Source organism: Staurois parvus, unplaced genomic scaffold (genome assembly GCF_062004578.1).
Source record: "Staurois parvus isolate SC_StPar_1 unplaced genomic scaffold, SC_StPar_1.0 ptg000719l, whole genome shotgun sequence".
Taxonomy (NCBI): Eukaryota; Metazoa; Chordata; class Amphibia; order Anura; family Ranidae; genus Staurois; species Staurois parvus.
Window position 1 is genome coordinate 8656408 of NW_028318515.1, and position 13266 is coordinate 8669673.

The 13266-nt window shown below is 40.7% G+C and overlaps 1 protein-coding gene across 1 annotated transcript in view; it reads right to left on the reverse strand.

The window, feature by feature from the left end:
* LOC149445552 (transmembrane protein 132D-like) overlaps positions 1 to 13266 on the reverse strand; it is a 1204219-nt gene that overhangs the window by 520353 nt on the left and 670600 nt on the right. Inside the window, exon 3 of the mRNA XM_089653723.1 lies at positions 5101 to 5244. Coding sequence (XP_089509849.1) covers positions 5101 to 5244 — 144 coding nt within the window. The remainder of the gene's footprint in view (positions 1 to 5100; positions 5245 to 13266) is intronic.

Below are 13266 nucleotides of genomic sequence, written 5' to 3' on the forward strand. Positions count from 1 at the left end.
TGCTTTAGAGGAACAATTGCTGATGAAGGCTGTTCTGCAGTGTTATGAGATTTTTACAGCAAATATTTTTTCAGAATTTAGATTTATGCATATATAATATTTATCCAAAATTAAAGTTGTTGTAAAAACTGAAGTTTTTTTTACCTTAAAACATTCTATGCATTAAAGTGAAAAACCTTCTGCATGCAGCTCCACCTCCAACCCCCTATATACTTACCTGAGACTGATCTCAGTTGATCAGGTGCACAACAGAAGCAGCTCTCTTGGCTTTCTCTATCCTCTTTGGACAGAGAGGCAGCAGGGTAGCCACTGGATCCTGTTGCTGTCACTCACAGCCAGTGAGGAGAGAGAAGGGGCAGGGCAGAAACGGCTCTGTGTGTCAATGGGCACAGAACTGATTCAGGAGTGAGCACACATGAGTGTACCCACAGCAAGCAGCTTGCTATGGGGGCACTCAGCAGTAGAGAACCCAAGAAGAGCAGGATCAGGGCTGCTCTGTGCAAAACCATTGCACAGAGCAGGTAAGTATGACATGTTTGTAATTAAAAAAAAATACACATTATATGAACATATCCCCCTATAGTGTATTCTTGATCCAGAGTACTAAGAGTCATTTCTGTATTTCTTTCTTCTGCTATAAAGCATGAGTCACTTCTTACAAGTTTTCCTGACACAAAGAGAAAAATTGTGACAGGGGAGGGAACAGCCTGTGATTGACAGCCTCAGCTCTGTCCTTCTTTGATTTGTGAAGGGGAGTGTGTCCCTTCCCTTCAGTCAGCTCTCAGAGCTCTCCTTACTGAGTGTAACTTCAGCTCCCCACCCCCTGTTTTTCAGAGTTGAAAGTTCCTGTGTAAATTCTGCATGTGGAATGGATGTAGGGTACAGACAACTGTAGATAGACAGGTACAACCTATGTAGGAGGATTTGTTTCATTTCTGTTTATCACCTGAGGCCAGTAACTTCACTAGGTATAGGTAAGGGTCTACAACCACTTTAAGACAAAAGGATATAAATTTAATATGTAAAAATCAGGTTTTTTATACTGCCTGTCAGGTTTCTAGTCCATGCTAGGTTATAGGAGGCTTCATTAGAGAGATTCACTCTCACTTCCTGTTCTGATGACAATGTTTTACTAGACAGGAAGTAGGGGAGAATGTTCAACAAGGATACAAACAGAAGTAAAAACCTAATAGAGGTTATGACCTTCCCTTTCTTTAATAAAGACATTTCTATTTATGTCTGTATTGCTGTTAGTTATCCAAAAAAGTTACATTTTCCCTCTAATTAAAAAAAAACAAACAAAAACAAGCTAAATGCCATTTTAACTTACATACAGTAGGTAGCAGTCACATGACACTGCTGTCCCTATTTTCTACTCTTCTGTTTACTTCCAGGAATGGTCCTTTACTGGGCGTCAATGTCATGCGTCATTGCCTGTGATACTTGGACTCTTCCTACTGGGTGGCTGCATGCGGGGTCCACTCAGGAGAAAGAGGAGGACAACATCATCATAGGGGGGTGGCAAGGACCAGTTGTCTCAGGACGCCATTACAGCACTGGATCAGTGGCCCCTTACATCAGAACCGAAGGCAGTGAGGGACCTTGATGGGGGATTTAGGTCAGTATATATGCCTTTACTAGGTAAGGGGGAGGGGAACTATCAAGATAGGTTAAAGAGTGCTGTGAAAAAATTGTTCTTGCCCAGGGCTTTAAGTAGCAGCATTTGATATCCCTTCCCAAATTCAGATAACATTTTGAAAATTAGGATATTAAAACAACAAAAACTACAGATGTAAGTCTGGGTAAAGATGTTAATATGTTGTTAGCACTGTAAATAATTGTAAATTGGATGGTGTTTTTTTCATTTAATTTATGCCTATTACACATTCATGCAATGCCATCTGTTTGATATTAGGCATTTAGTTATTTCAGTGGATTGCCCACCAGCAAAATGTCACTGGCAATGACTTACACTTATGGGCACTGCGCTCCAAGCCTGATTAATCTATGATATTCATTGGTATGTACCAGCCAAATAATTAGCATTATTGACTGTATTTTACTAGTTTTAAATAGGTTTCCTTAGCTATAATTGCCCAGAAACACTTTTGTGTTCCATTAAAGATTGGAAGTAATGCTGCTTAAGTTGGGCAAACCTCTAAAAGACGTATATACAGTATTAGTGGAGTATCAGCAGTTTACCTAGAGGACAAGAATGAGGAATAATTCAGACATCTTAGTAAGCAATAAAGTTACCTGATATCACAATTTATTAATCTTTAAAGTGATAGTAAAGGATTTTTTTTGTTAAAATAACAAACATGTCATACTTACCTAAACCCCTATTCAATCAGCGCAACACACCCTAAAATAATATGATAGTGCTCTAAATAGTTGCTGTTAAAACACTGTTAGTGACTTCACAACATCTGTACCAAAATGAATAACAATAGAATGTAGCGAAACAGACTAATATCTCATATAAAAATAAATATTAAACAATCGCCAGTAAGATTTGCCCTTACTTTCTGTGGCAGTAACAACTGGCAGAGGTATTTTGGCAGCTGGCAATGGTGTAAAGGACATCAATGGAAACCTTATATTGGTTATACGCCTTCCAAATGCTTTTCAAAGTGAAGTTGAGTTCCAAGTAAACATTATTTTCCTACAATAATATTGCTACTTTATCAGAATAGGTAATCAGCAGAAAGATCAGACAGAGAGTAACTTGCAGTTTACTAAACATATGCAAATAATGCAACATGGGTTATGGGTGGCTACATATGCATACACCGCAGAATAATGAAAGCTGTACAAACGTGAAAGCTGCGCAAACGAGGACACCCTACAGAGTCATTGCACTGCATGGTCTCTAGAGGACTCTATAACATTAGAGAATCACTACTGCAATGAAACAGTTCAGAAAACAGTTACTCAAAATTATCCTCATGGTGCATCTCTCAAAGTCACGGGTTTGTTAACACAAGTGAACAGCAAGGGGTCACCCCACTGGAACTGGAGTACTCTGGTAACAATGGCAGAGGGGCAACCCACAGCTGTCTCTTCTGAAGAAGCTGTATGCTATTAGGCTCTGTCCCAACCACCCACACACTGATTCTGACATTGGAGGGCCTCTTACCTGGCTGCAGATCACCTGTTCAGCTACTTCTACCTCATCAGGTGTGGCCCCCCTGAGTTGCTGAGGGAGGGAAGCTGAGGGATCTATACCCCCTGAACATATCCAGGAACCCAGGGAATTGATTTAAAGGAGACTGCTCCTGTAGAATTATATACTGCTAAAGCTTAATTTCATACAAAGAGCTAATTACACAGATTAACTATATAAGGACCAAATGATTTGTATTTCTGTCCATCCAGCCCTGACATTTACACAGCTCTCCCTTACAGTACAACCCTGTTGGGGGGGGTGATCTTTCTCTGCTGCAATTTCACTCTCACTTATGGATCCCTTCTACATCCCCACCCTGTGACTAGACAGTGAATAAAGAAGACACAGCACACTGATGAGCTCATTTCTCTGTCACTCAGCTCTCTAGCACTCCTGAATACTGTAGCTCCTTGTGCTACTTCTCCCTCCCCCTCGCTGAGCCCTGCTGTAGCGACTGTAAATGAGACTATAAAGCCAGTGCTTCTCAATCCCCCAAGTAGTTCTAAAAGCAAGCAAAACCCACATTTCACATGCATTTTCGCACAAACCACACAATCCAGCAGGGGATCTTCTGGCCCATTTCGCCTATTCACCACAATCACTCTGCAGTGTACTGATTATTTTTTCCAGGTTCTGAACAATACTGTAAGCTCACAGTGTAAGCTCTACAATGTAAGCCCTGCATTGTAAGCCTTCAGGGAATATAATTTGTACACTGGATAAACTGTTAGGGGTAGCTGCATCCTATAGAAAGGGAGCGAGTGTTTTCTATATTCTTTAAGACTTCACCCAGTAGACTGTCATTGTTTAGACCCACTGAAAAGTGTCATTGACTGCTATGATGCTTATTGGGAGCACAGCCAACAATGTCATCAGTGACATTACTTGGGTTCCCCTGGCTGATAAGCATGCCGGAGGACAAAACTGTAATTTACTGAAATTAGGTTACTTTTGTGGGAGTACATCCTACAGTTATGCCAATTCACATGCATGTTTATGTCATCCACTAAGCATGTTATATGAATGAATTGTTTCTTTTTAACATTGCCCTTTAAGCTGAAGCTAATACCATCTCCCAGTTATTTTTAAAAATGTTTTATTACATTGGTACAGGCTATTAATGGCAGTTCCGAGCTACCCATTTTTTTTTTTTTTTTAGAGATTCAGCTTCTCAGTGGGGTTTGGAAACTATATTCAGGGTTTGAGGACTATTTGTGGGAAATGTCCAGCGAGTCATACTAATCACCATTGAAATTGGGGAGAATATTGTACTTGCAATAGACCAATGGCCATCGTTATAATGGGGGGGGGGGGGTTAGTATACTATGTTCAACAGGCCATTTGCTATCAATAAAGTGGTCAGTAATATATATATGTAATTGACCATGAAAAGGGGCCAGTGGTATGTGCAATGGGCTATCTATGATGAGGGGCAATATTATCAGTAAAGCAAGTGACTGCCCACCAATGAATAGTACATTATTATGTCAATATTGGAGATAGGAAAGGTCAGGTACTGGGCATGGCATGAACAGGGGGAAGGGGGATGGGTAGAGAAAAATTGCTCCAAAGCCTACAGTATGGAACTCCAGTTGTACACATGGTCACTAGTACATTTGTGTAAACAAAAGTCATGCCAATCAACCTAGTTTCAAAGGACAACCTGATTTTTTCATAGAAAGGGTAACATTTTGGGCAAAATAACACATTATGGATTTTATTATCAAGCACAAGCTTTATAAATAAAAATGCCAATAAGAAGGTTGGATTTATAAAATGTCACAAACATAAAGAGCACTAGCAATTAGTTGTTTTTTGATTTAACATAAACAAGCAATGACAATAATTATACACATAATTTATGCTGCTCCATGTAACCTATTTTAGGTAAGGTCTCCAGAAAATTGGAAGTAAAGACATTTGTCACCTACCTGTTTTCTGAAATGGGATATTTCCTCTGGCAGTCAATGATAACAGGAGATAGTCGCCCCGGAAAATCCATATTTTCTTTAACATCCCATAAATGTGAACTAGTCCTTATACCAAATGTACTGACACCTTCTGTAAGCTTCGCCCTGTAAAAGAAACCAGTCACATGTTCAATGTGCAGTAATGTACAGTGATTCTTATGTACCCCAGTAATAAGTAAGAATACAACAAAAATGGTAGACATGGTTAGGTAGAAGAAAGAGGTAACACAAAGAAAGAATTTTCTTTTTTTCAAACTAAGCAACATAAAAGTCCACTTTACAGAAGAGATAATACAAAGCTCCTCTGTACCTCATCTGTGATCTCCCACAACTAATCTGTTGCCAGACCAATCAAAATTCCTCTTTATGTTTCAAATGCCAAAGAGTTTAAACATGATAATGCTCAGGACTTACAAGTGGCTGCTCGGGCATGGAACAGTGTATTGTAGGAAAGCTGAATATTCCCACATTCCTGGCAGGGAAAGGTTAGAGGAGGGCACAGGAAATTAGAAAAGTGACATCTTATGGCACTGCATGTAAAATGAAACCTACTGCTTGGTATTGCAAATGCAGGTGCGCTGTCAACTTTCTATAAAGTCAACATTGCTCTTTGTTCTTGTCACATTTCAGTCCAAGTTCTACCATGACTCATTTTTAAGGTTTTCCTCCTAAACTTCTCATTACCAAGTTATCCCAACATATATACAGTCATGGCCGAAATTGTTGGCACCCTTGATATTTTTCCTGAAAATCAAGTATTTCACACAAAAAAGGTATTGCATTAACACATGTTTTGCTATACACATGTTTATTCCCTTTGTATGTATTGGAACAAATATAAAACAGAGGCAGAAAAGCAAATATGACATAATGTCACACAAAACCCCAAAAATGGGCTGGACAAAAGTATTGGCACCCTTAACTTAATATTTGGTTGCACACCCTTTGGAAAACATAACTGAAATCAGTCGCTTCCTATAACCATCAATAAGCTTCTGACACCTCTCACCCGGAATTTTGGACCACTCTTCCTTTGCAAACAGCTCCAGGTCTCTCTTATTGGAAGGACACCTTTTCCCAACAGCAATTTTAAGATCTCTCCACAGGTGTTCAATGGGATTTAGATCTGGGCTCATTGCTGGCCACTTCAGAACTCTCCAGCGCTTCTTTGCCATCCATTTCTGAGTGCTTTTTGACGTATGTTTGGGGTCATTGTCCTGCTGGAAGACCCAGGATCTTGGACGCAAACCCAGCTTTCTGACACTGGGCCCTACAGTGCGACCCAAAATCCTTTGGTAATCCTCAGATTTCATGATGCCTTGCACACAGTCAAGGCACCCAGTGCCAGAGGCAGCAAAACAACCCCAAAACATCATTGAACCTCCACCATATTTTACCGTAGGTACTGTGTTTTGTTCTTTGTAGGCCTCATTCCGTTTTCGGTAAACAGTAGAATGATGTGCTTTACCGAAAAGCTCTATCTTGGTCTCATCTGTCCACAAGACGTTTTCCCAGAAGGCTTTTGGCTTACTCAAGTACATTTTGGCAAACTGTAGTCTTGCTTTTTTATGTCTCTGTGTCAGCAGTGGGGTCCTCCTGGGTCTCCTGCCATAGCGTTTCATTTCATTTAAATGTCGACGGATAGTTCGCGCTGACACTGATGCTCCCTGAGCCTGCAGGACAGCTTGAATGTCTTTGGAACATGTTTGGGGCTGCTTATCCACCATCCGGACTATTCTGCGTTGCAATCTTTCATCAATTTTCCTCATCCGTCCACGACCAGGGAGATTAGCTACAGTGCCATGGGTTGCAAACTTCTTGATAATGTTGCGCACTGTGGACAAAGGCAAATCTAGTTCTCTGGAGATGGACTTGTAACCTTGAGATTGTTGATATTTTGCCACAATTTTGGTTCTCAGGTCCTCAGACAGTTCTCGTCTCCTCTTTCTGTTGTCCATGCTTAGTGTGGCACAGACAGACACACAATGCAAAGGTTAAGTGAACGTCTCTCCTTTTTATCTGCTTTCAGGTGTGATTTCTATATTGCCCACACCTGTTACTTGCCCCAGGTGAGTTTACAGGAGCATCACATGCTTGTAACATTCTTATTTATCCGCAGTTGTGAAAGGGTGCCAATACTTTTGTCCAGCCCATTTTTGGAGGTTTGTGTGACATTATGTCGAATTTGCTTTCTTTCCTCCCTTTTTTTGTTTTGTCCCAATACACACAAAGGGAATAAACATGTGTATAGCAAAACATGTGTTAATGCAATACGTTTCGTGAGAAATACATGATTTCCTGGAGAAATATCAAGGGTGCCAACAATTTCGGCCATGACTGTAGCTATATGCCAAAACACTTATGTAAAATAGTACTTCAAAAGCTGATTTAAATGCCAAACAATGATCCACCTTCTTTTAGAAGCATATACAGGTGAAACTCGAAAAATTAGAATATTGTGCAAAAGTTCATTTATTTCAGTAATGCAACTTAAAAGGTGAAACTAATATATGAGATAGACTCATTACATGCAAAGCAAGATAGTTCAAGCCCTGATTTGTCATAATTGTGATGATTATGGCTTACAGCTCATGAAAACCCCAAATCCACAATCTCAGAAAATTAGAATATTGTGTAAAGGTGCAATATTCTCCGCTCAAAGTGTTCCACTCTAATCAGCTAATTAAGCCATAACATCTGCAAAGGGTTCCTGAGCCTTTGAATGGTCTCTCAGTCTGGTTCAGTAGGAATCACAATCATGGGAAAGACTGCTGACCTGACAGTTGTGCAGAAAACCATCACTGACACCCTCCTTAAGGAGGGAAAGCCTCAAAAGGTAATTGTAAAAGAAGCTGTATTTTCGCAAAGTGCTGTATCAAAGCACATTAATAGAAAGTTATGTGGAAGGGAAAAGTGTGGAAGAAAAAGGTGCACAAGCAGCAGGGATGACCGCAGCCTGGAGAGGATTGTCAGGAAAAGTCCATTCAAAAGTGTTAGGGACTTTCACAAGGAGTGGACTGAGGCTGGAGTCAATGCATCAAGAGCCCCCACACACAGACGGATCCTGGACATGGGCTTCAAATGTCGTATTCCTCTTGTCAAGCCGCTCCTGAACAACAAACAACGTCAGAAGCGTCTTACCTGGGCTAAAGAAAAACAGACCTGGTCTGTTGCTCAGTACAGGTGAAACTCGAAAAATTTGAATATCGTGCAAAAGTTCATTTATTTCAGTAATGCAACTTAAAAGGTGAAACTAAAATATGAGATAGACTCATTACATGCAAAGCAAGATAATTCAAGCCGTGATTTGTCATAATTGTGATGATTATGGCTTACAGCTCATGAAAACCCCAAATCCACAATCTCAGAAAATTAGAATATTACATGCAATCAATAAAACAAGGATTGTACATAGAACAATATCTGACCTCTGAAAAGTATAAGCATGCATATTTACTCAGTACTTGGTTTGGGCCCCTTTTGCAGCAATTACTGCCTCAATGCGGCGTGGAATGGAAGCTATCAGCCTGTGGCACTGCTGAGGTGTTATGGAAGACCAGGATGCTTCAATAGCGGCCTTCAGCTCTTCTGCATTGTTCGGTCTCATGTCTCTCATCTTTCTCTTGGCAATGCCCCATAGATTCTCTATGGGGTTCAGATCAGGCGACTTTGCTGGCCAATCAAGCACAGGTTTTGGTGCTTTTGGCAGTTTGGGCAGGTGCCAATTCCTGCTGGAAAATGAAATCAGCATCCCCATAAAGCTCGTCTGCGGAAGGAAACATGAAGTGCTCCAAAATCTCCTGGTAGACGGCTGCGTTGACCCTGGACTTAATGAAGCACAGTGGACCAACACCAGTAGATGACATGGCTCCCCAAATCAACACAGACTGTGGAAACTTCACACTGGACTTCAAGCATCTTGCAGTGTGTGCCTCTCCATTCTTCCTCCATACTCTGGGTCCTTGGTTTCCAAATGAGATGGAAAAGTTGCTCTCATCAGGAAGGAGGACTTTGGACCACTGAGCAACAGACCAGGTCTGTTTTTCTTTAGCCCAGGTAAGACGCTTCTGACGTTGTTTGTTGTTCAGGAAGAATACGACATTTGAAGCCCATGTCCAGGATCCGCCTGTGTGTGGTGGCTCTTGATGCACTGACTCCAACCTCAGTCCACTGCTTGTGAAAGTCCCCAACACTTTTGCTTTGATACAGCACTTTGGGAACATCCATCATCTTCTGCAATTACCTTTTGAGGCTTTCCCTCCTTATGGAGGGTGCCAATGATGGTTTTCTGCACAACTGTCAGGTCAGCAGTCTTTCCCATGATTGTGATTCCTACTGAACCAGACTGAGAGACCATTTAAAAGCTCAGGAACCCTTTGCAGGTGTTATGGCTTAACCCCCTTGGTGGTATTCCCGAGTGTAGCTCAGGGTAAAGTTTCAGTACCAGAAGCGGTTACCCTGAGCTACACTCGGGTTTACCATGTGGCGATGCTCTGGGATCCCTCGATCACTTAACTTGTCCTGCGCCCCAGCGATGTCCCTCCTGCAGTGTCCCATGTAATGTCCTCCAAAAAGCGTCCCTTTAGGTCAAAAGCGGTTTTAGACCAGCTAGAGAAAAGCGATAGTAAATCAGAACCACTTGCAGAATTGAGTGATAATGATTCGTGGGGAAATTCGTCATCAGACACTGAAAACGATTTTGCGACTTTTGCTCAGTGATGTGCGAACTTGGTGCTCTTTTTCAAATTTCAGTGTTTTTGGTTTGATTATATTATTGAATTAAATTTATTATTATTATATTATTATTTTTTATGATTATTTATTAAATTATAATTTATGATTTCCTGTTTCAAATTGTAACATATCCGGGATGTTTACTAGACTCTTGTTCGGACAGATTTCAGTGAGTTATTCCTAAAAATTACAGGCCTACAATAAAAAAAATACATATTTCCATGCAAAAAAATGTACCGCTTTGAGCACAGAAATATGGACATAATCAGACCGCTAGAGAGGTTAATTAGCTGATTAGAGTGGGACACTTTGAGCCTAGAATATTGCATCTTTTCACAATATTCTAATTTTCTGAGATTGTGGATTTGGGGTTTTCAGGAGCTGTAAGCCATAATCATCACAATTATGACAAATCAGGGCTTAAACTATCTTGCTTTGCATGTAATGAGTCTATCGTTTAGTTTCACCTTTTAAGTTGCATTACTGAAATAAATGAACTTTTGCACAATATTCTAATTTTTTGAGTTTCACCTGTATTTTCCACATGCACAGTTCAACACCCTTTCTTTCCAAAAGTTTCTGATGTTCTTCTTCCATAGACACCTTTTCTCCCCCCGACCTAATGATTGGACTATAAAGGAGCAGCAACACACTTATTAGATGATGGAGGTCAGGAGAGTTTCATCTCATTCACTAAGCTAAGGAAAATTCCCTAGCCAAATGAACTGCTTGTTTGCTTGTAGTAAACCAACTCCTATGAACCAATTAACATGAACATTTTCCTTTTCTTAATAATTAACAATTTATAGTAAATAAACTATATTTACAAGATTATAATCCCTTAAGAACCATTATATTTACACAATGCTGGGGAACATCTACACGTGGGAATTGCAAGGGACACTTTTTCCTTATGTTAAGACAGATTTAAATGCCATGCTCCACACAAATATTCAAGCAAGAAGGCTGAAGGATATTTATAACTGCTCATAACACGATATGATAGCTAGCTTATGCCTGGCTTACCAATAATGAAGAGTCACTCTGAAAATACATCAATAAAGGTTATTAGTGTGCTAAAGGTTAATTAAAATCCCTCTGGACACATAATACATCTTTAAATAAAAAAAAATGGGGGGACCTGTTTTGATGATTTCAATCAAATACATATTTTATGAATGAAGAAAAACAAGAAAAACTAGAAACTGATCTTTTAAACACTTGGTTGCTTTGCTAAAAATTCTAACACCAGCTTCTCATGCAATGTCCCTGTTGCACTGTGCAACCTCTGCACAGTATATTAGTCTTCTCAGGTGCTCATTTAACCATATGCCCAGACAGGGCTGCTGTTAGAAATCCTGGCAGGGACCCTCCACCAAAAAAGAAAAAAAAATGCTTCAGTTATGAATGAACACAGTGAGTAATTAAAAAGACAAGGTATGCAGCGCTAAATAAATGATATAGAGAAAACACTGATGACAAAGTATCTGTTAAAACAAAATGATAATGCTGAAAGCCTGTTAATTAAACAATGGCGTCAGCTGGGTGAGGACCCCTTTGATAACGAGCTTGTTTGCTCGAAACATGTCAGGGGACTCACCCAGCTGACGCCATTGTTTACCAGGGAGCCACAGGCCACCAGGGAAGTTGGAAGCTTACCTGGCTGCTACAGGCTTTCATGTGAGTGTTATACCATTGTGTGGAATTTTGCAAATAAAGACGTACTTCACCATCAATACAATTTTGCTTTGTGGACCACCATAGGAGGAGTATTTATCGGGAAGCTGGATGCCGTTGGACCCACCAGTGAGCTGGATGTGACCCAAGAGCGTATGCTGACATCCCCCGAATATATACCTTAGTGACCGGATGCTGCCCGCAGTGGGAACCAGGCTTCTTTTCCATTGATGGTACACCTGAATACATACAACGCTCAGTTTGCATGTTCGTGTAGTAAGCGCATAATTATATTGGATTCTTCAGGATTTTATGCTGATTTTATGCTGAATTGAACATCTGATTATATAGTCTTCAAACTTATATGGTTTTATCCACCATATTTGGAACTTTAACAGGCTTTCAGCATTATCATTTTGTTTTAACAGATACTTTGTCATCAGTGTTTTCTCTATATCATTTATTTAGAGCTGCATACCTTGTCTTTTTATTTGTTCTAGTTATAAGGTGTTGAGGTTTACCTTGTATGCCAGCTGCTACGGTTTCTTGTTTCACTTTCCGCTCACTTACCTTATTATCAGTATTCACAGTGAGTGTTTGTTACTGATCACTCATTATGTTCATTCAGGAAAGGAAGGAGCTGGTAAATGTGACATATTTAGCAGACCCTTTCCCCACTCTCCATCCTGAAGGATCCTATTGTGTGCTTGAAGATGCCGATGGAAAGGAGAGGAGGGGAGCCGGAAGCACTGTGGGGTGGGGGCACACAGGGGGGCCTGGGCAGCAGGGGGAAACATATGATGCACAGGGAGGGTGATGGGTGTGGTGGGGGCAATTACTGGAACCAACCCGCTGTATGGCTCTCTCTGCTGCAGCTGAAAGCCAGTGGGAGGAAGAGGAGAAGAAACCACCCTCTCTGCCCACATCTGATTCAATCAGCTGCCTAAGCCCCCCTACTGGGCTGGGCCCCATACAGGAGGACTGGTGGTACCCCCTTATCCACAGCCCTGTGCCCAGGATATAGGGGAAACAGGTTGATATCTGCTCTGAGCAAGCCATAATTCTCTATGAGGAAACCTGAGGGAGACTCTGTCCACTTGTCCTCAGCTTATGGACATAACCCGATTCTAATACTGGAATAAGTGGCACCAGAGGATGTAGTCACTACACAAAGGCCAAGCAGTTCAAAGAGGATGCTCAACAGCTCTGCTTAAATTGGGCCTATCTCTATAAGCACAGGGAGAGAGGAAAGGAATTGCTTTGTTCTTGACTTATTGCTGTATCTGTTAAAGTGTATATCCAGCCAAAACTTTGTTCCCAGTTCCCTCAATGGGTATACTGTTATCAGGGCTCTGTTAGAGAAATTTATTTTCACCCTCACTTTTCCCTGATCCAGATGAGAATGTTTTGTTATTAATTCTCACTTCCTGTACTGCTGACAATGTTTTACTAGACAGGAAGTGAAATGAACTCTCTAACAGCTACACAAGGAGAAATAAAAATGACTTTCTTTAATAGACGGGGGAAGGTTAGAACTCCTTTCAAAGTTTTTTATCTGTTTGTGCCCCTTTTGCAGAACTTCCATCACTTCCTGTCTGTGGAAACTACTGTCAGCAGGACAAGATGTTAGTATAAATCTTTGTAACTGAGTCCCAGATAGCAGTATAAAACACAAACAAGACATTTAGGGGGTTATTTACTAAATTGGAAAATGCT